This window comes from Heteronotia binoei, chromosome 12, assembly GCF_032191835.1.
Source record: "Heteronotia binoei isolate CCM8104 ecotype False Entrance Well chromosome 12, APGP_CSIRO_Hbin_v1, whole genome shotgun sequence".
NCBI classification, from domain to species: domain Eukaryota; kingdom Metazoa; phylum Chordata; class Lepidosauria; order Squamata; family Gekkonidae; genus Heteronotia; species Heteronotia binoei.
This window is the reverse complement of record NC_083234.1, coordinates 73,399,387-73,425,770: the sequence shown is the minus strand read 5'-3', so window position 1 is coordinate 73,425,770 and position 26,384 is coordinate 73,399,387. Positions and strand designations below refer to the sequence as shown.

Sequence of the window (26,384 nt, the reverse complement as noted above, 5' to 3'; positions counted from 1 at the left end):
CTACATCCAGCTGGCAGTTTTCCTGCACTTTGGCTCCACGCTGCAGAGCATTTTTTTTGGAGCCAGTGCCGGATTAAACCCTGTGGAGGCCCCAAGGCAGTCAAAATGTTGGGGGGGGCCTTGCAAATTATCTCAGAGTCAGACTGCCTGCCCCGCTGCCCCTGCCCCCCCCCACTGCAGCCTGCAGGCACCTTCTCAAAAGCCCCTTTGACAAAGCTGCAGGGGAGAGGCAGAGAGAGGCAAACTTGGCGACAACGCCAGCAGTAGCAGTAGCAGGCAAGCTGGGCAAAGAGCTGCTCAGTTGCTGGCTGTGCGTGCAGGCTGGGAGGGCTGCAAGCAGGGGGGGCAAAACGGGGAGGGGGGAGCCATCCCAGAGCCCCTAAAGGCATGAGGCCCATAGGCCAGTGCCGACTTGGACTACTTGTTAATCCGGCCCTGTTTGGAGCATCCACACAATATGCTCTAACCAGGATCTAATTTTCCTTTCCCTCAACACACTATTTCCAACATCTCCTTGGCCGCAATGCTTTTGGAGAAAGCGCAGTCCAAGTGGACGGAAAGGTGCTCATCTCTTGCCATGCTGGGACTATTCCCCCCACTGTTCATCAGAGGGCTTTTGAAAATATTGATAATTGCTATAACATCATGCCAGCAGAAGTATTCATGGGGACGGGTAAAAACCCTTCCAGTGGCATGGCGGGGAGAATTGCAAAGAAAGTCGAAGTCGCAAAGTTCTGCGCAGCATCTCCAGTGCCGGAGCGCATATCACTGCATTTGCAGTGGCAGTGAAAGCAACTGGAGAATCACTGCATTGCGGAAGCAGCTTTAACTGAAATGAACGCCAAGGAACAGCGTGTGATGGCATGAAAAGAGAACCTCTGAACAGGTGCAGAGAATACTACTGTCTCACCGTAATTAACATTCCTGAAATTAAACAGTCTGAGGCTGCCTTAAGCCACAGCCCTTCTCTCTTAGAAATTAAGCACAGGGAAATACACGACCTCTGTGGCACCGACAGAAATATCTACCCAGCTTACCACCACTGGCTCATGGCAATTTGAGGCACAGATACATCCTTGGCATTTGACAAAGCGGTCCAGAATGATACCTGTCTGTGAAAAGCCAGCCTATCTGTCTCTCCGACAGCTGGTTTCCTGTCTGAAGGTATTTCTTTCAGTTCACCCTGAATCATAATGCCTTTCTCTATGCACTCTCTCTTTCTTTTATTTCACATGTGCACAAGCATGCCCGCGCGTGTGTGTGCATGCACCTGAAAATCATGGTGACCTCTGGTGACTAACCTCTACAGGAGGCATGAAGGATATTGAGTGAGGTGGTCAAATAAAGCCTGCCCCTGCCCCCAGCTCTGGTATTTCAGGGAGGTCTCCCATCCAAGTACCTGCCAGAGTCGACCCTGCTTAGCTTCTAAGACAGGACAAGATTGGGCTTGCCTTAGCTATCCAGGTCAAGTCTTCTCCGTGCATTCTCAAGGGTTACACTGTCAGGACAGAAAGATCCCTTTAACAGGGTAGATGGAAACCCAGTTGTAAATCCACTTTTCTTTTGGGCATGGGCCATCAATTGATTGAAAAACAACTGCATTTAAAGCCCTTTTTTGCATTCTCAAACCAATGGAAGGAGATGGGTTGACAAGCACTTTAAGAGGCACATGTGAATTCCATTTTGGCCTCTGGTGCAGGATGTTCGCATCACGATCCATCTGACCGGAAGGGTTGACCCTCACCTCCCGGGGGATGCGCCCATGATACCAGGCGTGGCTGCGGAGGTCTGTGCTGCTCAGTTTCAGTTCCTCTTCCAGCTCCTTGTGCAGCTTCTCGGGTGAAGAATCAAGGATGTACTTCTCCTTCGAGAACTGCAGAGAAAGAGAGACGGAGGATCTCAATCAGCTACCATCAAGTCTATTTACCTGAGATATTCACAGGCCGCTCCTCTGTCCAAAAAATGCTGGGAGCAGATCACAACCTCCATTTCAAACACCGAGAGGCATTAAAGATAAGATCGATACAATCACAGCTTCAAATGACAAAAGTAGAAAATGGCAGTAAAGCAGCTCAGAACTGCAACAAAAATAACTTAAAGTGATAACTAACTGTACAATCAGCAGTCGAACAACCTCAATATTAAAACCAAAAGCAGAATTGTTGTTAGAAAGGAAGCCATCATCAGTCAAAGAACAACAGATATAACCTTAAAACCAGATTTAAAGGAATAAAAATAGGATCTAATAACGAACCACCGAAACAGACCAGATACTAGCAGAGATCTTTAAAATGTCTGTTGGTTGAGTGCAGTAGCCATCCCAAAGCATCACCGACTACCAAGGAGACCTCTTTTCAACAGGGCTTACTCCAAGGAACATGTTCTTAAGATTGCAGTGTAAAAGGGGCAGGGTTTGGGGAAGGAGGTAATTTCACGGTGACATCATAAGAATGTAAGAAGAGTCCTGCTGGATCACACCAATGATCCATCTAGTCCAGCCTCTTGTCTAAGACAGTGGCCAACCAGTTCCTCTGGAGGGCCAACAACAGGAAGGGTTGCCAAGTCCAATTCAAGAAATATCTGGGGACTTTGGGGGTGGAGCCAGGAGACATTGGGAGTGGAGTCAGAAGCAAAGGTGTGACAAGCATAACAACTCCAAAGGGAGTTCTGGCCATCACATGTAAAGGGACTGCACACCTTTTAAATGCCTTCCTTTCATAGGAAATAATGAAGGAGGGGGCACCTTCTTTTGGGGCACATAGAACTGAACCCCCTGGTCCAATCCTTTTGAAACTTGGGGGGGGGGGGTATTTCAGGGAGAGGCACCAGATGCTACGCTGCAAATTTGGTGGCTCTATCTCAAAAAACAGCCCCCCCAAAGCCCCAGACACCCACGGATCAATTCTCCATTATTTCCTATGGGAATACGTCTCCATAGGGAATAAGAGTTCTCAGCAGACATTCCCCTCCCCTCCCCTCGCTTTCTGATGACCCTGAAATGGGGGGAGGGCCTCTAAACCAGGGGATCCCCTGCCCCCACCTGGGGATTGGCAACCCTAACAACAGGGCATAGAGGCCAAAAGGCTTTCTGGTGATGTTGCCTCCTGGTTCTGGAATTCAAAGGTTGCCTCTGAATGTGTCACCGTGGCTGGTAGCCATTGATAGACATCATCAGTGTTGGGCCCAGTCAGAATCAAACTTGTAGAACCAAGTTGGTGGGTTGTTTGGCTTTCAGGACTCCAGCCCAGAAGAAAAGAACTGTTTTCAGGGAACTTCCACAGGGTTGAGTATTCTGAAAACCCTTGCTGTGTCTTCATCTGCAGGCTCATGATGCCACCTTCTCCCTCTCTCTTGCTTCCTTCTGCATCACAGCTTACTTTGCTAGGCTTGCTCAATCGCAAGTTCTATTTTCTCCATTGGTTGAGGCTCCTCCCTTGGGGAGGAAGGGGGGAAGAATAGCTTGCTTTGCCAGGCTCTCTCAATCGCACACCACAGCTACTGAGCCGAGCCTCTCTTCCTTCTGTTGGCTGAGGCTCCCCCCCACCAGGAAGGAAGGAGAGAGCCAGAGCTTCCTTTGCCCAGTTCCCTGGTTCCCATGGGAGAAATACAAAGCAAGCTTCTTTAAGACCAATGAGTGCTAACGTTTTAAGCATGTTTTAAGTTTTTAAAAAATATATATTTGTGTGTTGTGTTCTTTATAAAATTTATATCTCTGCTAATCTTAAATAGGTACACACATGGACCGGCATGACATGGCCTGACCCAGCCAGGTCTCACTTATGTCAGATCTGGCCCTCATAACACACGAGTTCGACACCCCTGGCTTACACAGCCCTCCCTCCTCCCTTTGAAAGTAACCTCCCTGCCGCCACCTTGCGTTATCATTAGGAGGGAAACACAGACTGGGAAGTGGGAACCTCATGTCTCTTTCCCGATATTCTAACTCTTCTGGTTTAGATTACCAATCTTTGGCTAGCAGTCCATGCTTCCATTGCCTCTTGACAAACTTGGCACCAGGGAATCCTGCGTTTGCCAAAAGCAGCTCTTCTTTATTAATGCAAGTAGATGAGGCCGCTTCTGCCAAAGGGTGCCGGCATCTGCGTTCCCTCCAGAGAATTCACGCAGCGGGATTAAGAGTCACCGGCCATGCAGGAAAGAAGAAAACAGAGGAAGCGACTCTAAGCCCCGGGTTCACTTTGCCTTGTTAAAGGGCTGGCCCTGCTGCTCTTTCCCCTACCAAGAGACAACCAACTGGGTCAACAAGAGAGCCAGTTTGGTGTCGTGGTTAAGTGCGCGGACTCTTATCTAGGAGAACCGGGTTTGATTCCCCACTCCTCCACCTGCAGCTGCTGGAATGGCCTTGGGTCAGCCATAACTCTTGCTAAGCGGTTAAGTGCCCGGACTCTTATCTGGGAGAACCGGGTTTGATTCCCCACTCCTCCACTTACAGCTGCTGGAATGGCCTCGGGTCAGCCATAGCTCTCGCAGGAGTTGTCCTTGAAAGGGCAGCTTCTGGGAGAGCTCTCTCAGCCCTACCTACCTCACAGGGTGTCTGTTGGGGGTTGGGAGGTAAAGAAGATTGTGACCACTCTGAGATTCAGAGTATAGGGCAAGATATAAGTCCAGTATCCACCATCATCATCGTCATCTTCTCCTCCTCTTCAGGACCGGTTTCCTGGCTCCGGTTAACCAGCCGCTAGCGCAGCAGTCCGCCGCCCACACGTGGCTGCCAGCATTACCGCGGACTGGGAACGAGGGCAAGGGTAAACAGACCTGCCAGCTAACGTGAGCTGCCAAGTGGGTTCTCCTGCAAAAGGCCTGTCAGCGGAGGATGCCGAGTTGACAGGGCAGCCGCACAACTCGCAGGCCGCACTCCTGGGCGGCTGCGTCGTGCGGGTGTTCGCGGAAGGAACGTGAATTTTGCCGGCCTGCTCCCTTCCGCCTGGCCGGGTGGCCTGCCATGGATATCTAGTTATCCCGTGGGATGAAAACTTCCCCCAGGCCCAGCTGCCTCTCCTTCGCGGCAACCAGGCAAACAGAGCCTGACATCACTGGGTTATTTCGGTCCACTGGAAGAGTCTCGTGAGGCCGAGGACACGATGATGCAAACTCAGAAGCTGAGAGTCCATTCAAGGGAAATAGCGAGGCTATGGGAATCCAGGCTCTCGCCAGCCAGGAGAGGTGCAGAATCCTCAAGCGAGTGGTGTGTGGCGCGGCAGCAGCTGGTGGAACACCCCCACACCCAGCTACCACAGAAGTTGCCTTGGACGGCAGTGCAAAATTCAGCAAACCACAATAGCTTGTAAAGCACATGGCGGTTTCGACGAGCTGAGGCTGCACGTCCGCTTAATGTTTTGAAGATGTGGGAAGCGGTAGCTGCGAGGCTTCCTATGCGCGTGCCATCTTTTGAGCATAGCTGCTACTAGGTCCTTGTCTTCCCCTTATCGCACCCCCTGCGCATGCTTGCTATCCCTTTATTGACTCTCTGGTTCCCTCATCTTCTCCTCTCTCTTTACTTTTTGCCCCAGTGGCAGATCCTGGGATCTCATGAAAGGGCAACAAATTGTCAACGAGATCCCAGATTGTGCAGTTGTCCTGCGGAGGCCAAAACTAATGGAAAGTGAGTAGGGGGTGGGCTTGAAAAGATGCGTGGATGGTCATCTGAAATCAGAAACTGACACTTGAAGGAAAAAAGAGAGGGGGAAATTTTCCTTTGGTATGAGAGAGGTTGATCAAAGAATTGGGTTGGGGAAGACTTGTTTGGTGTAGTGGCTAAGTGTGCGGACTCTTATCTGGGAGCACTGGGTTTGATTCCCCACTCCTCCACTTGCATCTGCTGGAATGGCCTTGGGTCAGCCATAACTCTCGCAGGAGTTGTCCTTGAAAGGACAGCTGCTGTAAGAACACTCTCAGCCCCAGCCACCTCACAGGGTGTGTGTCATAGGGGAGGAAGATACAGGAGATTGTGAGCTGCTCTGAGATTTGGAAAGAAGGGTGGGATATAAATCCAATATCATCTTCTTCATCTGAAACAGTTAGGAGCAAGCTAGATGTGACATGGGGACTCCATAGCTCAGCTTTACGAAAGCTAGAGGCCTTGCCTTGGTTCGGTGATAAGGCATTGGGGAAAGGGTTAACTGGTCCCCCATTCCCTGACTCAAAGTCCTCTGGGGGAAAACAGGGTGCCTAACATCATGGCAAGTTTGGCTCTCAAGCTGGGCATCTGGAGCCAGCTGTGCACAGTGTATCAGACCACTGGTCCATCAAGCCCAGCACTTTCTGCTTCGATGGGCAGCAGCTTTACAGCAATTTAGGCAGAAGAAAGTTATTTCCCAGCTCCTGAGACCCTTTAACAGCTACTGGGCTTAATTTCTTCTGCATGCAAAACATCCACTCCGCTAATTTCTGCCACAGTGTTAGATGGATTCCTTGGACATTTTTGTTAATAATGAGGAGACTGGTGATGGTAGACAAGATTCTCTGGAAGACAGCTCCCCCCCCCTGCTCTCTTTCTACCCCGCTCCCACCTCTTCCATCCCTTCCTCATACTTCTGAGGGTGAGTGCCCGACCCGGCACCTTGGACAGGGCAAGACAGAAATCTAAACAAGCCAAAAAACAAGTTGGAACTGGTAGTCAATCAAGGAGAGCAGGAAGAATAGTCCTGCTGCTTTTCTCTTGGCTTAGGAAGCCACTTCCCAAGTTCCCAGCGGGACTGGTTTCTCTCACACAGGGCTTGGTGAATGCTTTCCCAACTCCGTTCTTTTCACCATGCTACAAATGACATCAAGATTTAATAAACTGCCCATCAATGTAACAAAGAAGTGTGTGGGGGCGGTGCTCTCAGTTGACTAGATATTGAAGGAAAATTGGCTATGGACCCATTAAGCAAGAGAAAATTCTAAGAGCCAGTTTGGTGTAGTGGATAAGTGCGCGGTCTCTTACATGGGAGAACCAGGTTTGATTCCCCCACTCTTCCACTTGCAGCTGCTGGGATGGGTCAGCCATAGCTCTCGTAGGAGTTGTCCTTGAAAGGGCAGCTTCTGTCAGAGGTCTCTCAGCCCCACCCACCTCACAGGGTGTCTGTTGTGGGGGAGGAAGATAAAGGAGATTGTGACCGCTCTGAGACTCTGAGATTCAGAGTATAGGGCGGGATATAAATCCAAAATCATCTTCTTCTAAGACAGCCATATAGATATAGATATATATTGCAAAGAAGGAGGAGACTGGATTTATACCCTGCCCTTCACTTGGAGTCTCAGAGAGATTTACAATCTCCTTTCACTTTCCCTCCCTCCAACAGACACCCTGTGAGGTATGTGAGGCTGAGAGAGCTTTTGAGAACTGCCCTGAGAGAACTTGCAGCTGACCCAAGGTCACACCAGCAGCTGCTTGTGGAGGAATGGGGAATCAAACCCGGTTCTCCCAGATAAGAGTCTGCGCTCCTAACCACTGGCTTGGTCTGTTTATTTGGAAAGCTGCAGAAAGAGCTGGCAAGTCAGGGCCGGTTCAGGTTGTCACCCCCATCCTCTCCTAGTGTCACGAGCTGGGGCCAGGCCAGGCGAAGTCCAGGGGCAGTCCAAGGTCTGTAACCGGTGAGCAAGAGTGTCCAAGGTGCCAAAGCCAAATCGTTGTCCAGGTATCGTAGGTCAGAGGTTCAGAAGCCGTAGTCAGGGGGTCCAGAAGTCAAGCCAAGGTCAGGAGGTCCAAAGTCAAAAGCCGAAGTGGATGCTAGGACGTCAAGTAGATGACTAGTTGCTTCCACAAAGCCTCCTCCCAAAGCCTACAGCTATATAGCCCTCTGCTGGCTGTTGCCCATTTGGGCTAATTGCTGGCTCAGAGAGGCAGCCAGGATCCTGTTGCAACTCAAGCATCCTTGCTCTTAGAAGGGCCAGAATCCTCTCAAAACTCAGGGCTCAGGGAGCGTCTTGCTTGTGAGCGTGCCGCCCTCCTCCGATCCCTGAGGTCCTGACGGAGGCGGTCACGCACACGCGCCACCCGAGAGGGCGAGGCAGGGGGGCTGGGATCTTCTCCAGCAGGAGGCAGGGGCACTGGTGCAGGTGGCAGGGGCACAGTTTCTGCTGCAGGCTCAACTTCCTCTACAGGGTCCCCAGCACCCATGACACCTAGGTCTGCCCACCAGATTCAGGAAGGGATGCCAGTCACCCTCTCTGCTGCTGATGGCCAAAAGCATAGGCACCCTTCTCCTTTGGCTGCCCCAAGCAGTCACATAGGGGGCTTGCCTGGAGAACAGGCCCTGAGCAAGGCAGGCAGTCCAGAAATAGCTGTCCAGCTGGCACACCCCTAGAACAGGGATGGCCAAACTTGCTTCATGTAAGAGCCACATAGAATAAACCTCAGATGTGTGAGAGCCACAGGACATGAACATCAGATGTTGAAGGGAGGAAGATAGATGGGGAGAGGGAGAGCTGGAAAGAAAGCAACTTTAAATGCATTCTCCAAGTCACCAGTCAGCTGACGAGGTGATGGGGGCTTTGAGAGACACACAATATGTGTGAAAGGGCTACATGTGGCTCCCAAGCCGTTGTTTGGCCAGCCATGCCCTAGGATGTATTTCTACTAAAGCCCTCTTAATAATGCTTTTCTAGCACACTGTAAACTCAGACACTTTTCCTTTCTCCTGCCCACATTTCAAACTGCAGGGCTTGGCATAAATCCCTGCAGCCGCTAGTCATCAAAGAGCAGTAGCCAAGATACCGATGTCCACCAGCGAGCGGCACATTATGCAACCATCGAGAGGCTGGACGGGTGACAGCAGAATCAAAGAACGCATTTAAATCAATACAGCAATGATTAAATGATGCGTGCACTTTGGTACTGAGGTAATGGAATAGTACGTCTGCTGATTATGTAAAGAGTTTAAATGCACAGTAGCCCGCACATCCCTTCCCCTGATCTCATTTTCTCCCCCCCCCCCTTAAAGTCACAGCTGACTTATGGCAACCCCTGAGGTTTTCAAGGCAAGAGATGTTCAGAGGTGGTTTCCCATTGCCCACAATTCTGGACTTCCTTGGTGGGCTGGTCTCCCATCCAAATATCGACCACGGCTTGACCCTGCTTAGCTTCCAAGACCTGACAACATTGAGCTAGCCTGGGCCATGGAAATCAGGCCTTAATCTCCATACCAGTTGGATCAAACTTCCCCTTTTACTCTGTAGGGCTTAGCATCAGGCAGAGAATGTCAAAGTGACATCGAAAGTTAATAAAATCGGTATCATGAAGTTTGTTCGTTACCTACGGAGTGCTGCTCTTTGCCCTGCCGGCCAAAAAAAATTAGGGTCAAGATTGCCGTTTCAGTAAATAAATCTTATGACTAACTGGTTTTATTCTAGGCGTTCATCATTTTATCACATATTAATATTTGTAATCAATTAGGTCTACTATGGTTGAGCCTAATGGTAATTGCATTTCTGTAATTCAATATTGCTGGCCTCTATATCTGATCTTGTAACGGATTCCTTTTTTGGATGCTTTTGGTCTTTTTTTTGCTTTTGTAATCATGAAGTTATTAATTTTCTATTGGGATGGCCTTTGGCTATAAACAAGAAATATTTCTGCTCCTCTTCAGCACAACATCCTGAATGACGGCTGTCCCACTCTTCCGGATTTCTGCCTGCTTGGGGAATTGTGGGTGCCCCTGAGACACCCTTCGTCGATGGGGTTTAACAAGGCTTTTTTTGAGCAGGAATGCACAGGAACGCATTTATTCTGTGTGGCTCTTCCATTAAGCAAGTTTCCCCCCCACCCTGCCCTGTCAGCTCTCCCTGCTGTCCCGAAACCCTCGGATTTCCTGACAGATTTTATGTTTGCGATCACTGCATTTTTTTCCATAAGGTAGCCACTTTTTAGCACGAATAAACCTTTAAAAAGACCGCTTCGGCAATTCTGGAGAGGCTTGTCAAGGAACACAAAGCCAATGCTAGACAGTCTGAACAGGAACGAACAATGCATTGGTAGGAAACGGCTCTTCTCCCTGTTTCCCCCAAATATTCATGACGGGTGGAACAGCAAAGCAGACGCCTCAGCTGCGAAGGGTTAACTCTGCCGCCTGTCAGCCTGCTAGTGTAATGAATAATAATGACAGATTTAACAGGGAATCATCTGCATAAAGATGAGCTTTCTGCTAATGCTCACGCACCTGAGCCTTAAACATACAATCCCACCCTCTTCATTTCCCCCCCGCTGTCTCCTCCTCACCCGTTCCCGCTCCCTGGGGAGGGACGAATCAATGATGTAATGTCTCAGCTCCACTGAATGAGGGACCGGAGCTTGCGAGAGCAGCGGTGTCGGCCTCAGTGCGATGCTCTGGGCAAATGCGGCGGAGAGGTTCCTGTGGGGTGAGCAAGCAGCTAGTGCATATATTGTGTCTGGGCTGGTTGAGGAGGCGGCAGGGCACTTGCGCCTATGCACAGCGACATCCTCGGCTGCGGCCCCAGGCTATCGGGTTTGTTCGGAATGCGATGCACCTCGAATGTATGCTTTCACACTATGTTTAGCTGGGGCTGACTAGTCCTTTGATTCACTGGGAAAGTTCCTGGTAGCCCCCGGGGAAAACCATAGAGTTTTCCCAGAAATGCCTAGAGCAGCCGGTGCACAGTGTCACTGGCGCATTGACGTCATTGCGCTGGCGATGTCAGGGGAGGTTCCCCCCACTGGCCCAATGTGGCCCGGTGGGTTGGGAACCTCCAGGGTGGGGAAAACCCTGCCCGGCCTGGGGGCTTGGCAGCCCTCGTTCCTGGTGGGCTACTGTCCTGGAGGGCTGCCAGAGGCCAGGCAAACACTGTGCAAGGCGGCACTGTGCAAGGGTTGGCAATGGCCTAGTAGTGACGCTGCCACATGGTGTGACACTCTAGGAATCTTCAAAATCTCTTTGTTCTTTACCAGGGTGGCCAAAGTTGCTTCACGTAAGAGCCACATAGAATAAACGTCAGATGTTTGAGAGCTGCAAGACATGAACATCAGATGTTTGAGAGCCGCAAGGAAGGAAGGAAGGATATAGATGGGGGAACGGGGGGAGGGAGTGGTGGGAAGAAAGCAACTTTAACTTTAAATGCACTGCTGCTGGCTGGCTTGGAGAAGTGATTTAAAGAGACAAATGCTTTCTCCAAGCCAGCCAATGGGGCAGGGGGGAATTTGAGAGCCACACAATATGTGTGAAAGAGCCACATGTGGCTCCCAAGCCACAGTTTGGCCACCCCTGTTCTTTATCCTAACAGATATCATGGGATTCCAACGCCACATCCAGTTTTCCAGCTGTTTGCATGGGGTGTTTTTGTGAGATGCTTCTCCTCCATTTCCCCTCTGCCAGTCCACCAGTGGAGGGATGAGGAGCGTCAATGGGGGACTGGATGTGGGTAAATGCCCTGCTGGATGTGGGTAAATGGCAACCCTAGTTTTGGCCCTGCTGATGCTGCGGAGGCAACTTGGCTCAAGTTCCTTCAGTGCTGCTTTAAACATCCCAATCTGCCCCGATGTTTATCTGGGAGATATTGATTAGAAATACTATCACTAGTGTGGCATCATTTTTTTAACTGTAGTTAAGTCACAACTTATCAATGGTTTCCCATGTATGAAATGAGAATAGCAGCAAGGTATCTTTTTTTCAGAAACTTAATTTCTATACTGTCATATCACAAAGTGCCGTAGCCAGCTTCCAGAAATTAGAAATTCATCATATATTCAAATACTCAATAAGACCAAGGAACAAGCCCTGACCTGGACAGCCCAGACAAGCCCAGTCTTGTCGGATCTCATAAGCTAAGCAGGAACGACTCTGGCAAGTACTTGGATGGGAGACCTCCTTGGAATACCAGCAGTTGGGAGGCAGGGGCAGGCTCTATTCAGCCACCTCCCTGAATATCCTCCAGGCCCCCAGTAGGGGGCAGACACCAGAGGTCACCATGACTTCCAGGTACCTCTCCCCAAAATATACACCAAGCTTCAAAAAGATTGGACCAGGGGGTCCAATTCTGTGAGCCCCCAAAGGAGGCGCCCCTATCCTTCATTATTTCCTATGGAAGGAAGGCATTTAAAAGGAGTGCGGTCCTTCTAAATGTGATGGCCCGAACTCCCTTTGGAGTTCAATTATGCTTGTCACACCCTTGCTCCTGGCTCCACCCCCAATGTCTCCTGGCTCCACCCCCAAAGTCCCCAGACATTTCTTGGATTGGACCTGGCAACCCTAGTGTTCACGCACACACACAATACCCCGCATACACACATGCACATATAAATACAGGGGGGAAAGACCAAAGGAGCAGACAGCAAAACAAAGTACCATAAGAGTTACTTACAAACTTGTTATAATTTCAAGTAGCAGCACACCCTAAAAGCCATGGCATTCAAAATACTAATCCTTCCCTCCCCAAGTGGTTCCTTAAATGACGTTCTGCAAACAAAGTCTTGGCACGGGTTTCTTTTTAAAAAATGTATTAAAAGAATTCTTACCTAGGAATTCTCAGCCTAATCTTTCCAAGGTGCTTTCCAAAGAAAAAAAGTTAAAATCACACCCATAAAACAGCCAATGACTCAAATAAAGCAACATAGGGCAATAATTCAGAACAGCCAGTTCACAGCAAATAACAATAGTAGTAATCGAGTCAGTCCAACATAAGTTTCAAAAGCTTGAGTGAATGGAAAAGACTATTTGGTACCTAAACCTCAGAAAGATTAGATATGGCTGTGGAGAAAAGCATTCCACAGTCAGGGTGCCACCACAGAAAAGACTCTTCCGCATAGGGTTGCTAACCTCCAGGGGGTAGCTGGAGATCTCCTGGGATTACAACTGATCTTCAGGTGAGAGACCAGCTTACCTGGGGAAAATAGCCACTTCGGAAGATGGTTTCTCTGGCATTATATCCCTCCCTCCCCACCCCTACAGGCTCCCCACCCCCCCTGGAATCTTCTACAGGTGGCCACTTTTGACCGTATTGGCACCTGAAGCAAAGCCTTTAATTCTTGAGTTGATCTTATTCTTAGCTGGGTCTGCTTGGAAAATGGACTATCTAAATGGCAGAACTAGCGTCAAACATCAGCAGCACTGTCAGATTAAACTATTTAATTGTATAGACTGGTTTTTAATGTTGTTAAATAATGTTTTATATTGTTTTATATTGTTAAATTTAAAGGTTTTATTATACTGTATGTTATTGAGAAATGTTGTTAGCCGCCCTGAGCCTGCCGAGGCGGGGAGGGCGGGATACAAATAAAATTTATTATTATTATTATTATAAATGTTGGTGGGACCACAACTGAGAAGGCCCTGGCAATGGCTATTTCGTGATATTATTTTTATTATTTATTTATTTAAGTCTATTTCTATTCCGCCCATTCCCCGTAGGGCTCAGGGTGGAGCACAACACACGATAAAACAATAAAATACAATGAAAACATTTTATGAACAGACAACTCAACGGCACTCAGAAAAATTTCCATATCATCACACTATTGCCCAGCCTGATTGACGTTATCCCATAAAGATGGCCGATATTATTCCATTTCATAGCACAGATGACAACGCCAACAGGGGAGGCCAACCAGATCAAGAAATAAACGGCCGCAGCCTCAACTAAAAGCCTGGCGGAACAGCTCCGTTTTACAGGCCCCACAGAAGGCTAATAAGCCAGGTAGGGCCCAGATCTCTGTAGGGAGCTGATTCCACCAGGACTGAAAAAGCCCGGGCCTTAGTTGAGGCAAGGCGGGCGTCTCTTGGAAACTCTCAGCAGGGGCCTCTTCTTCTACTGATCTTAAACTGACAGGGGGGCTCTTGCAGAGAACAGCAATATTGCAGGACGGATCCTGTAAATAAGAAGGACCTACAGATAACTGTGAGGGCTGACACAGTACTCAAGGCCTGCCCAGACGTGGCTTTAAAGGCTTCGGTTCTTCCCCGCAAAGTGCCCCTTTCGTCATTAAAAATGCACGGTAGCCACGGGCACAGGTCCTCCGGCCTTCCCAAGGGCTTCCCTCGGCCATGGCAGATGCCGTTGCCATGACGACCCCCTCCTCAGCCACGGAGACGCCTGCCTCTTCCAGTGGGGCCTGTGTGAGAAATCCTTTTCTGAAGCCAAATTCTTTCGGACCGGGGCAAGGCCTGCTCAGTCAGCCCCCATCACAGAAGAGGGCAGGGCTGTGTGTAGGCAGAGAGGGCAGACAAAAATGGGGCAGCATCACACGGGATTTATAATAGGGAAGGGGTCATATCACACACACCCCCCCACAACATTTCACCAAGGAGAACAGGTCATGCTTGCACACTAACCTCAAACCAAGGATCGTAGCCCGAGATCATTCTCCGCCCTGATCCAACCCAGTTAGGGTTGCCAATCCCCAGGTGGCGGCAGGGGATCCCCCGGTTTGGAGGTCCTCCCCCCTCCGCTTCAGGGTCATCAGAAAGCGAGGGTGGGGGAGGGAAATGTCTGCTGGGCACTCCATTATTCCCTATGGAGACCAATCCCCATAGGGAATTGATCCGCGGGTATCTGGGGCTCTGGGGAGGTGGGGTGGCTGTTGTCTTTTTGAGGAGAGGCACCAAATTTTCAGCATAGCTTCTGGTGCCTCTCCTCAAAAAGACCCCCAAGTTTCAAAAAGATCGGACTGGGGGGATTCTATGAGCCCCCAAAGAAGGTACTCCTGTCGTTCTTTCCAATGGAGGGAAGGCATTTAAGTGTGCAGTTCCTTTAAATGTGATGGTCAGAACTCCCTTTGGAGTTCAATTAGGCTTGTCACAACTTTGCTACTGGCTCCACCCCCAAAGCCCCCCAATATTTCTTGGACTTGGCAACCCTAAACCCAGTGCTTGTATCTGAATGCAATGTGTTGTATTGGCTTTTGCTCTCCCCCCTACCCTGATTCTCACCAATTCAACTTCTTGGGACCCCAAGGAGCTAGCTGGACGCAGTCGGGTTGGGTTGCCAGTTCCCCTCTAGCCACCAGCAGGAGATGGGAGGTAGGAACGCCTAGGCTGGGAAATTCCTGGAGATTTGGGGTTGCAGCCTGTGGAGGACAGAATCCTGCCACAGAATCCACCCTCCAAAACCCTCCATTTCCTCCAGGGGAACTGGTCTCTTTAGTCTAGAGAGAAGCTCTAATTCCAGGGGATCCCCAAGTCCCAAGCTAGGCAGGGTTGCCAAGTCCAATTCAAGAAATAGCTGGGGACTTTGGGGGTGGAGCCGGGAGCAAGGTTGTGACAAGCGTAACTGAACTCCAAATGAAGTTCTGACCATCACATTTAAAGGGACTGCACACCTCTTCCTTCTACTGGAAAGAATGAAGGATAAGGGCACCTTCTTTGGGGGCTCATAGAACTGGACCCACTGGTCCAATTCCTTTGAAACACGGAGGGTATTTTGGGGAGAGGCACTGGATGCTATGCTGAAAATCTGGTGCATCTACCTCAAGAAACACCCCTCCAGAGCCATAGATACCTGCAGATCAATCATCCATTATATGGGAATCGATCTTCATAGGAAATAATGGAGTGCCCAGCAGACATTTTCCTCCCCTCCCCACCCCTGCCGTCTTACTGATGACCCTGAAGAGGAGAGGGCCTCCAAACCAGGGGATCCCCCACCCCCACCTGGGGATCAGCAACCCTACTGCCAGGTGATAAATGTTGCCATTTCAATTCACCCAGGCATCTGCCAAGAAAACAAAAATCTGGACAGTCCGGAGCAGAGCCAGGGGAGCCAAAGGGATCCAGTAAATGAGATCCTCATTTTGTTCGCCTCCCCTTCTGTTCACCTCAGAGACATCTTTTTTGCTCGTGACCCGTGGGTAAGACACGTTTTCTCTCCAGCCGTCTTTGTTTCTGGCCGCTCTCTGCCTCTCCTAGGGACCTCCTGTGGAGAATGACAAGGGAGGCTGGAGGAACGTGACTGACTGGGCAAGGTGGGAGGCTGGGTGACCTTGACGCAGGACAAAACAAAAAGGCCAAGAAGAAACAAAGAGAAGGAAAAGGGAGATGGAGGGGGAGCTGGAGAACACCAGCAACAAAATATCTTCGGAGTTATTTGCTATCTAACTGCAAGCCGCTGCATCGTGTTCAACCGCTTCTCCCCCCCTTCCTCAAAACGCCGCTGTTCATTTGCTTATGTGACTTCTCCTCCCCAAATCTCTCGCGGGAGAGAGGCATCCCTTAATAACCCGTGCCCTTTTTAACCTCTTCCTCCACCGGCCTAAAAAGGTGGAAGGTGAACTGCACCAGAGACCTCAGCCATCCCCGTTCCCATCCAAGCGCTGCGAGGACACCTTTGCCCTGACCTCTCTCTTGGAAGCACACGTGCAGGCAGATGAGGGGGATTAAAGGAGGATGGAAGCAGGGACAGGGAAGGCACCTCTGCCTAATAGCTGATTCCAAAACCCACCAGACTGAATTGCTGGGGAAAATTAAAAATCCACACTTGGAAGCCAACAGTCAGAGCCTGACAAACCATACAGATGTACTGATCTGCGCAGGTGTGAGAGGGGGAAATAGTGCAAGAGAGCTCTGCAGTGCTTTTAGTGGAATGCACAAAAACATTACTTGAGGCTACCTTGGTCTTCTCTTTTTTTAGGTGTTTGGCAGACTTTTTTGCACACGCTTTCTGCTTCCCTAAGGACAGGAAACATGTTGCTCTTAAAAAGCTGGGATGCTCAGAAACTCAAGACACCACACCTGGTGCTGAGCCATGTGCACGGAATATACACAATGTTATGTACATCTAACTACATAGTTCATAAACAGGCCGTTTGGTCTCACAATTAACGAAAGCATTACGAGTATGTCAAGTTGTTGTTTTCAACTGCATGGGCTAAGGCATGAAGTCCTTGCTGAAGAATTCTGTGCGACTCAAAAGCTTGCACCGTTCCTACAGGCAGGACCTGTCCAATAGAAGGCCTAGATAATAGCTGTGAATCACCCCCCAAAAAACATCAGGCCAGGGCATACTTAGCACTGCTGATACTTAGGTACTGGGGCAAGAAACAGACCTAGGGTTGCCAATCCCCAGTTGGGGGCAGGGGATCCCCTGGTTTGGAGGCCCTCCCCTTACTTCAGGGTCATTAGAAAGTGGAGCAGGGGGGGGGGAGGGAAATGCCTGCTGGGCATTCCATTATTTCCTATGGGGACTGATTCCCATAGGGTATAATGGTGAATTGAACCATGGATATCTGGAACTCTGGGGGGGGGGCTGTTATTTGAGGTAGAGACACCGAATTTTCAGCATAGCATCCAGCGCTTCTCGCCAAAACACCCCCCAAGTTTCAAAAAGACTGAACCAGTGGGTCCAGTTCTATGAGCCCCAAAGGAAGGTGCCCCTGTCCTTCATTGTTTCCAATGGAGGGAAGGCATTTAAAAGATGTGTGGTCCATTTAAATGTGATGGCCAGAACTCCCTTTGGAGTTCAATTATGCTTGTCACAACCCTGTTCCTGGCTCCACCCCCAAAAGTCTCCAGATAGTTCTTGAATTGGACTTGGCAACCCTAAACAGACCCCATCTTATTTATTTATTTATTTATCTGGGATTTATATCCCGCCCTTCCCATCGAGTGGCTCAGGGTGGCTTACAACATATGTAAAACTAACATAAAAATAAATTACACTATAAAATTAACATTTCATTAAATAATTAAAATCCAACGTTTATTATAAATGTACATGTCGTTAAAATCAGACAGCGGTCGTAAAGCTACACTCTATTCAAATTCAAATACTGATTCGGTATGCCGTCTTCAACATTTCGATGTTCCATATTCGATATTCAGTAGTCGGTATACAGGTATACAAGGATACAAGGCCGGTTAGTTGTGGGCCAGCCGGAATCCATAAAAAGCAGCAGTGAGCCAACGTGACGAGATGAGAAGTCTGGAGCTGCTTTGGAAAACCAAAGCAAGGGTCGTGGGGTTTCTTTTAAAACCGCTGAGAATGGTCACTGAGACCTGGAAGCGATGCTTCGTGTTGCTGCAGATGGAATATATTCGTGGCTTTTTCAAATGTGGAAGGAGCCAGGCACAGTGTGTTTGTGCAGTGGGGGAGAATGTGAGTAAATGCACTGAAGAGGTCCTTCAGAGAGGTACACGCAACTATGGGGTGGGGAGAGGAAGCGCTTGGGCTTCTAGGCTGGTGCGGCGCCACCCCTTCGGATACCTAGACACAGATGGGTGCGGGGGTGTGCGATGCGTGCGTACTGAATATACATCCATCCATCCATCCCTTGTCCCGTTCCAAATGCTGCATCTCTTCCCTGGGCTTCCATTGGCCAGAAATGATGTCATTGCTCCAAGCGCCAGGCGCACCGCGATTGGTGGGAAAGAGGCAAGAGATGCTGCTGTCAGCTGGAAAGGCCCCGGTCATTCATGCAGAGTTCAGCATGCCGGCTTCGGGCGGAAAATCAGTTAGGAAGAAAAGATAGTCTGGAGGGGCAGCCCGGGCAAGAGAATGCCGAAGGAGAGGAGGGTGGTTGTGGATTTTTTAGCTACCAGGACACCAACGTGCAGAATTAGCCCATACCGCACCTTTGTTAACCCTTGCAAGGCCGCAGGGGCTGCCATGCGTTCGGAATTCAGATCCGTTCTACAAACCTCGCTGCAGGAGTCTAAGAGAGCGATTTCTTTCTCTTTTTTTTTTTACAGCAAGCTTGACCTCTCATGCTTTGGGCATTTTGTCTGAGCAGCGGCAGAAGGCTTAAGGGGCCAGACTGGGCCACAAAGAAAGGAGTACACGAGGATAAACTTGGTGGCAGATTTCATTGGGAAAGCTCCCAGCTTAAACCGTGACGGCTCTTGCCAAGGGGGATCACGATTAGCCGACAGTAACATGGTTTTTAAAAGCGTTTGTGTCTCACTGTTCGTCCAACATGCCCGGGAAAGGCAGGGCCGGGGGCACGGAGAACACCAATGCAGAAATGGCAATCATTGAAGTGAAGAACACTTACGTGGCTGGACTGCCCCCTCCCCTTTGATTACTTGAGATCATTTATGTTTTTCCAAAGAGAGGCATACCGATCAACCTACTCCCCTCTATTTTCTCCTCAGAACAAATCTATGAGCTAGGTTAGGCTGAGAGGCAGTGACTGGCCCGCAAATACCCAGAAAGCTTTGCGGCTGAGCAGGAATCTGATCCCAGGTTTCCCTGAAGCTCTCTAGCCTTCACTGGTCTCACTCAGGAACACACAGAGGCAGTGCTTTATGTACTTACAAGCAGGCCTTGAATGCAGCAGGAGCTCACAGGAGCACAGCTCCTGAACCTTTCTGAGGGCTCCCCCTCCTCCTCCGCACCTACCTTGTCCATTGAATAGTAGGTGCAGCTGCATAACAATCCCTGGATTAGGAGAGCGGGCGGGCAGCCAGCCACCAGGGGCTTTGCCACGCCCCCGGCAGCCCTCGTTAACCCCTGGAGAAGCCCGCCCCCCCTTAATTCACTTCTTATGTGATTTTGGGTGACGGGTGGCTTGCTGGCCTTTTGACTGGGGGAGGGTGGCCAAGGAGAGCCCCAGGTGAGCGAGGCCTGCTTGGATGGCCGGGTCTCTAGCCAGCCCTAGCAGGCCGCGTTTGCCTGGGGCTCTCCTTTCTTCAATCGGGTTGTTTTTGGTTGGAGGGGGGGAACAGCATATGCTGATGAGTTATGCTGATGAGCGCCACCACCTATTTTTTTCCTACACAATGACCCCTGCTTACAAATGCTAACTTGAGTGTGTGTGTGTGTGTGTGTTTAGTGCCATCCAGTTGCATCCAACTTATGGTCACCCTATGAATAAATGTCCTCCAAAATGCCCTATCGTTTACAGCCTTGCTCAAGTCTTGAATTGAGAGCCATGGCTTCCTCGGCTGAGTCAATCCATCTCCTGTTGGGTCTTCTTTCTCTTTTCCTGCTGCCTTCCACTTTTCCTAGCATGATTGCCTTTTCCGAGTGACTCTTGTCTTCTTGTAATGTGACCAGAGCATGATGGCCTCAGCCTAGTCATTTCAGCTTCCAGGGAGACAAGGGGGTAATAAGTATTGTATAATGGGGGGCTTGGGCTGCCAGGCAGGGAATCCCCCGCCTGGGAGGTTCCCAACCCACCGGCCCACATTGGGCCAGCGGAGGGGGGGGAACCTCCTCCTGGATCATTGGCACAATGACATCACCCGGAAGTGATGTCATCAAAATGGCGGCGCGTACGCGAGCCACTCTGGGCATTTCTGGGAAAACTCTATGGTTTTCCCGGCACTCTAATCATTTGGGTGGCAAAACTCTATGGTACAAGAGGACTTGGCGACCCCATGGGGGGCAACGGGAGGACGAAACTCACATCCCTGTTCAGCCATGAAGTATTCTCCGAAGCAACTAATTCTCTGGAGCTGGTCTAGCCTTTAGGCAAAGGGCAGCAAGACGACCAATATTTTTTGCGCGCAACTCATTTGGATTTCCTGCTTCATTCAGCAAAATTACCCTTGGCCTAGACCTGTCATTATCTTCCATCCTATCTGAAAAAGGCGGCTTGGGGGAAAAATGAGATAACAAATATTGCCTGTAAATGTTAGGTTTTTGCAGATTTCTCTTTCTGAGCATGTGTGGGATTGTCAGCATTTCCAAGGGAGGGAGGGGGACGATGTTGAGAAGAGCCCTCCTGTTTCCAATAGTGGCCAAGCAGACATTTTTTGGAAGCCCACCACAAGAGCATGAAGATGTACATCTTCCTCTCCACAGCGAGTTGGCGTTCAGAGGCAAACTGCCTCTAAACATGGAAGTTCCAGTGAGCTGCCATCGCTAATAGCTGTGGATAGGCTGACGCTCCATGAATTGGAAGAGGAACATGCTGGGATTGGTAGGCTGCTGTCCTAGGCCCTCCCATTGATTCACAGGCTGCCCAGTGAGAGATTTAAGATTCCAGACAGGACCACACTCCTCCCATGTACCAGCGTGGATGATCTCAACAGAAGGATGACTGATTCTCTGTGCCCCACTGCTGTGGAGCAGGTCGTCCCACCCTGTGCTCTCACGCTGAAGACCCTGACTCATATTTTCTCCCTCCCATAGGATCACCTTCAGTACCACTAGGGGTGGGATTTTAAAGCCATCTTTAGATAGGAAGCACTTGGAGGTTGCAAAAGTGCTGCAGGTGAGAGAGGCTTTAGCAACCAGCATGGGGTATGATATGGATGGGACTGTAGGAGTCGTGGCACGGGGAACAGATTCTCCCTTCCTGTGCCATTTCCTGGGGGGTGGGGGAGAAATGGTCCTCCACTGGGCTGTTTCAAGTCACAGTAAGGGGGAATAAGAAGTCAGGTACCAACGAGGCTCTTTTTTTTGTAGGAAAAGTCCAGCAGGAACTCATTTGCATATCAGGCCACATCTCCTGATGTCACCATTCTTTCACACGGGGCTTTATTGGTAGAAAAAGCCCAGCGGGAACTTATTTGCATGTTAGGCCACACCCCCTGATGCCATGCCAGCCGGAACTGCGTTCCTGTGCTTTCCTGTTCAAGAAAAGCCCCTGGGTACCCATATTGTGCCTCTCTCCGCCCTTTTGACCTATCATCTTACCCGACTTAGGGTGACCCCCTGGGATTTACAAGGCAAATATTAACTAGAACCGGCCCGGCTTGGCTTTGGAGAGCTGATGAAATCAGGCCACCCGGGGCCATCCAAGTCTGGGCTTTTCTACCATACAGGGGATAAAAGCAGCTTGGGGGTGCGTAATGTTTTTCCCAGGGCTTTTTTGGGTAGAAAAAGCCCAGCAGGAACTCATTTGCATATCAGGCCACACACCCCTGACATCACCATTGTTTCACACAGGGCTTTTTAAAAGAAAAAGCCCAGCAGGAACTCATTTACATATTAGGCCACCCAGCCCCGACACCAAGGCAGTCGGAACTGCGTTCCTGCTCGAAAAAGCCTGGATTTTGCATTACAGAAATGTCACAAGATAGAGAATCTCCCCCCCCTCCCCCGTCCTTCTCCAGCACCATGGCCCCAATCCATATCTGGAATCCTGCATCCAGATGACACATATGGAGCTCCAGCATCTTGTATAACATGATGGAAAGGGGAGGTTCACGTAGGTTCTGCCCAGCTGAGACGGTCAGGGAGACCTTGCTTGGAAATAACTTGGGGTTACAACAAAGATGATTGGGGTGGGGGGTGTTGGAAATGCTGTCCGGACAGGAATGAGTAGCAACACTGCCCCGGCACTATGAGATTGCAGCCCCAACGGGGGAGACACAAAGAAAAGGGTCACTCAGTGCACACGTGCCCACCCTACACAACCAGAACCAGGCCTTTCCAGGGAAGGGGTGGAGGAGACAACACGCATACATCATCAGCAGGAGAGATGTGAGCAAGCTAATTCGGCGCTATTGCTTTCTGGTCCCTGGTTTCAGGATTACATCATGCTCAAGTAATCAATCCCTCCCTCCTCCAGAGACCGTAGAAACCCTGCAAGGTTTTAAATACATTTTGAAGCGGCAAAAAACCGAGGACGGGGCGTTTCGAAAGGAGGAACTAGACCCAAATCAAATAATTTCCCCAGGGTAAAAAAAATAAGAATAAAGAAAAAAGGATGAAGAATGCGCAGGTCCCAGTGCTGATTTTTAATGGTCTCTACGCCTGGCAGGTACCTTCTCTCTTTCATCCAGGGCTCCGGGCCTGGCTTCCATCTATATCCCACTTCCGCGATTTGCATGCTCCACCGGCTGCATATTGCAGGGTGTCTGAGATTGCAAAGCGGTGTGGATGCATCCCAAACCGGCAGGTGATAGGCCTTGAATCCAGGCAAGGTAGTCAAAGGAAAGTAATGCCAAGGCAAGCTCCTTTCGCACTCCCACCCTCAAACACCTGCCGTGTCTGAGGCCACAAGAGATCCTGGACCATCTGCAGATGCTCCCTTTCTCGGGCAGCACAGTTGGGCACTGCAGCTTTGCCAGCTGCAACGAGGGATTAAGGAGCAGGCGAGAGTCCTACCAATAGGGCAGAGGAGCACTCTGGGGAGGGGGTGAGCTACAACGGGACTCTCCTGGTGAACCAGAATGGGGGATCTGGGAGGAGGTGGGGGAAGGAAAGACCCCTACCTTCTGTTTTCTGCCCTACATACAAAGGTGAGAGATGTGGAGGGTTAATTCTGACCGACTTTTCCTCCCCTTGCAAGGAGAGGCTGCGAACGCACGCCCCCTTTCTCCAGCAGGTAAGGCCCTGACATGGTATTGGTTACACAGTGGTGCCAGCAGGGGCTTGCCCGGGAGGCTGCCAAGCCCCCGACACAAAAAACCCACCTGTCCTCATCTCCACACAGCTGGCTGGCTCTGCAACTGGGTGGAAGGAGAGAGGGGCTCCTCATGCGCCCCCAAAGACTGAGTCAGACCGAAGGGGGCGGACCCCTTGCCAAGTCATGACTCATCGCTGCAAACCTGATCCTGGAGACCAAAGCCCACCTCCCACCGATTCTGTGTCACAGGATGAAAGGGGGGGAAGAGAGCAGGTATCAAAGAAGCCAAGTTTTGTTTAAAAAAAGAAAACAATACGGGGGGGGGGCCTTCTAAAGAATCACCATTTCACAATGGGAGGCGATGAATCTGCCTCTCTCATTACTTTCGGTTCCAAAACGGGATTTCTGGAGACAGATTTTTTTTTAAGTAGTGGTGGGGGGGAGAATTTACACTTTATAGAAAATAAACACAGGTACAAGCCGCCCCCACCCCCCAATTCCTGGATTTGAAAGGTCACTAAGGTTCCCATTCTAAACTCTGGAAGAGTGAATCTGGGAAAAGAAGTTCCCATATCCCCCTCCCCCCCCGCCCCCCAAGCATTCTTGGAAGCCCTTATTCCTCTGCACAAACACATAGGGGGGAAAGAGACATTGGAACTGCATGGGTGTGTGCGCGTGTGGGGCGGGAGAGGGGGTGAAGAGGCATCCCACCTACAGCCGGAAAGAATGAATGAATGGAGGGATGGGGAATCCCGAGAAAAAGAGAGGCACCCCAAGATCCAGAGGCAATCCCATGCCCCCCCCCCCCCTCAAGGGTGCAGGGCAATCGCTTGCGATTGGGGAGAGACCCTTGCAGGGAGAGATCCAGATGTTGGGGGTCCGCCCGCCCACCCACCCCAGTTCTGCCACAATGAACCTGGAGCAAGAGCAGCCTCCATCAGATCTGGGTGACACCTGCAGGTTGGGGGGAGGCGGGGGTTCCCTTGCTCGGCAGCCTCCTGGACCCCCCCCCTCCCCTTCTTGCTTGTGCAGCACGCCCACCCCGGCGGGAGGGGGTTTGGGGGTGGGCTGGGGGTCCCCGGCCGCGCGCTCTCCCCCCTCACCTGCACTTGCATGAAGGAGCCCCGGTAGAAGCAGCAGGCGGCCGCCGACAGGGCGCTCCAGAGGCTGCAGCGGTCAGTCATGGCTCCCGACTCCCGGCCCGGCCCCCAGATCCAGCCGCAGCGCGCCCGGCTTTGCAACTGCTAATGCTGACTGCTGCCGCCGCTGCTGGGCTTTAACTTCAGCCCCATTACCTCATCGCTGCTCGGGGGCGGGGCCCGGGAGGAGGAGGAGGAGGGACCCCAGCCCCCGCCCCCTCCCCCCCAAGGAGGAACGCCGGGATGGGCCAGGCGGCGGGGGGCGGGGCCTTGGGCTGCTCCCTTCTCTCCCTCCTGAGCAGCCCCTCCCCCAGGCGCCCCCCTGACCTTGCTGGCCCTTCCCCATCTGCCCCGGCCAGCCAGGCGTGCCACCCCCACCCTGCCGGGTGCCCCCCTCTGCGCCCCCCCCCCCCGCCAGGGCCCACCTGAAGGGGGAAAGCCACCTGGGGGTTAATGCGGGACTGGGATGGTTTGCAAGGGGCGGGGGGGGAGGAGGGGGGGGGAAGCAAGCAGCCAGTGAGCTTAGTGCCATCCCAAGCGGGGCTTTTTTGGGGTAGAAAAAGCCCAGCAGGAACTCATTTGCATATTTGGCCGCAACCCCGGCCCCAAGCCAGCCGGCACTGCCTGCGTTCCTGCTCGGGGGGGGGGGGAAGAAAAAAAAAGCCCTGATCCCAAGACCGATCCTCCCTCTAATCTGTGGAGCCTTGTGAGCAAAAAATTCTACTTGGAGGGCTGCTGGCATGAAAGTGGGGAGCTCCTGCGTCCATGATAGTGCTCTGGGGCCCTCCTTCCTGAGCTGAGACAAAAAAGGTGTGAGCTGGAGGCTGAAAATCTGTGAGCCAGCTCACACTGACTCGGCTTCGAGGGAACCCTGCATGAGACCAACGTTCCCCCTAAGCTGCAAAGTCTTGTGAGCAAAAATTCTACTTGGGGAGCTCCTGCATTCATGAGTGTGCGCTGGGGCCCTCCTTCCTGAGCTGAGACAAAAAAGGTGTGAGCTGGAGGCTAAAAACCGGTGAGCTAGCTCACGCTAATTCAGCTTAGGGAGAACATTGCCCAAGACACGCCCCATCACAGAGGATGCCAAAGGGAACTCGGGGATGGCTCCAAAGTTGCGCTCCGGCATCCCTTTTTTTTTTTTTGTAATGTGGTTGCAGGCATAGGTGTTCTTGTGATTGGCACCTTACAGACCAGCAAAATGTTCGGGGCGTGAGCTCTGGAGAGTCAAAGCCCCCTTTGTCACCTTCTTTAGACTACGCTGTCTGGCTGTGAGTGACCCCGTCACCCCGGCTGCAACATCTTCATTTGACCAGGGGTTTAGCCCCCAAACCTGTTTTCAGCACTTGGGGGGGGGCGTTTCCCACCCAAGGCGCTTGAAAGGTGGCTTTGCCCCCATCCAGGAGCCATTTGGGACTATAAATCAAATGTTGACTAAGGAAGGAGAAATATTGTAATTTTTTTTAACAGTTAAAAGCACATAAGCCAGTGTAGTTCTCACATTAGAGCAAAGCCCAATTCAAGCCTCATAGTTTGACACAGAGCTGGGACGTGTGATGTAATAATAACGCAAGACCTTGAGGAGCGTGCAGAGTGCCGTTCTCTCACTCGGCTCAGTTTGAAGCCAGGGCTCAGGATGAGACCACTGTCTGGGCTTGGTCCTGGCTTACAGGAAGATTAGAGGAACTCTGAGCATGTCCAGAGCGCTTTCCTCAAACACTGCAGCCAGCCTTCACTGATTTAGAAACAGCTGCAAGGGCATTGCAAAATTCACGATGGGGTGGGGTGGGGGTAACAGTTTTGGAAAGAACAAAGAACAAGAGTAATCTCTTTCCATTCCTTCCATCCTCGTCGCATTTTTAATAATTAATAGTAAACACACGGGGCTGAGAAGATAGGAGGAATGAACACAGCCGGTTTATTTACGATGGCACAATCAGTCACTGGATCACTGATTCACAGCCTCCGCTTCCCAAGGGGCTAGTCGCTGTTATTACGCTGCTCTGTGAATTTGGCAAGTCTCTAATTCGAGTCCTGCCTCTGCCATGAACTCAGCAGGTGGCTATAGA

General features: G+C 50.9%; 2 protein-coding genes across 2 annotated transcripts in view; both read right to left on the bottom strand.

Annotated features, from left to right (window-relative positions):
• SH2D3C (SH2 domain containing 3C) overlaps positions 1 to 24,409 on the bottom strand; it is a 42,617-nt gene extending 18,208 nt beyond the window's left edge. Inside the window, exons 1-2 of the mRNA XM_060250434.1 lie at positions 24,283 to 24,409; positions 1,745 to 1,873 (exon numbers count right to left, since the gene is read on the bottom strand). Coding sequence (XP_060106417.1) covers positions 1,745 to 1,873; positions 24,283 to 24,363 — 210 coding nt within the window. The 5' untranslated portion in view covers positions 24,364 to 24,409. The remainder of the gene's footprint in view (positions 1 to 1,744; positions 1,874 to 24,282) is intronic.
• TOR2A (torsin family 2 member A) overlaps positions 1 to 26,384 on the bottom strand; it is a 118,258-nt gene that overhangs the window by 39,531 nt on the left and 52,343 nt on the right. The window lies entirely within an intron of this gene.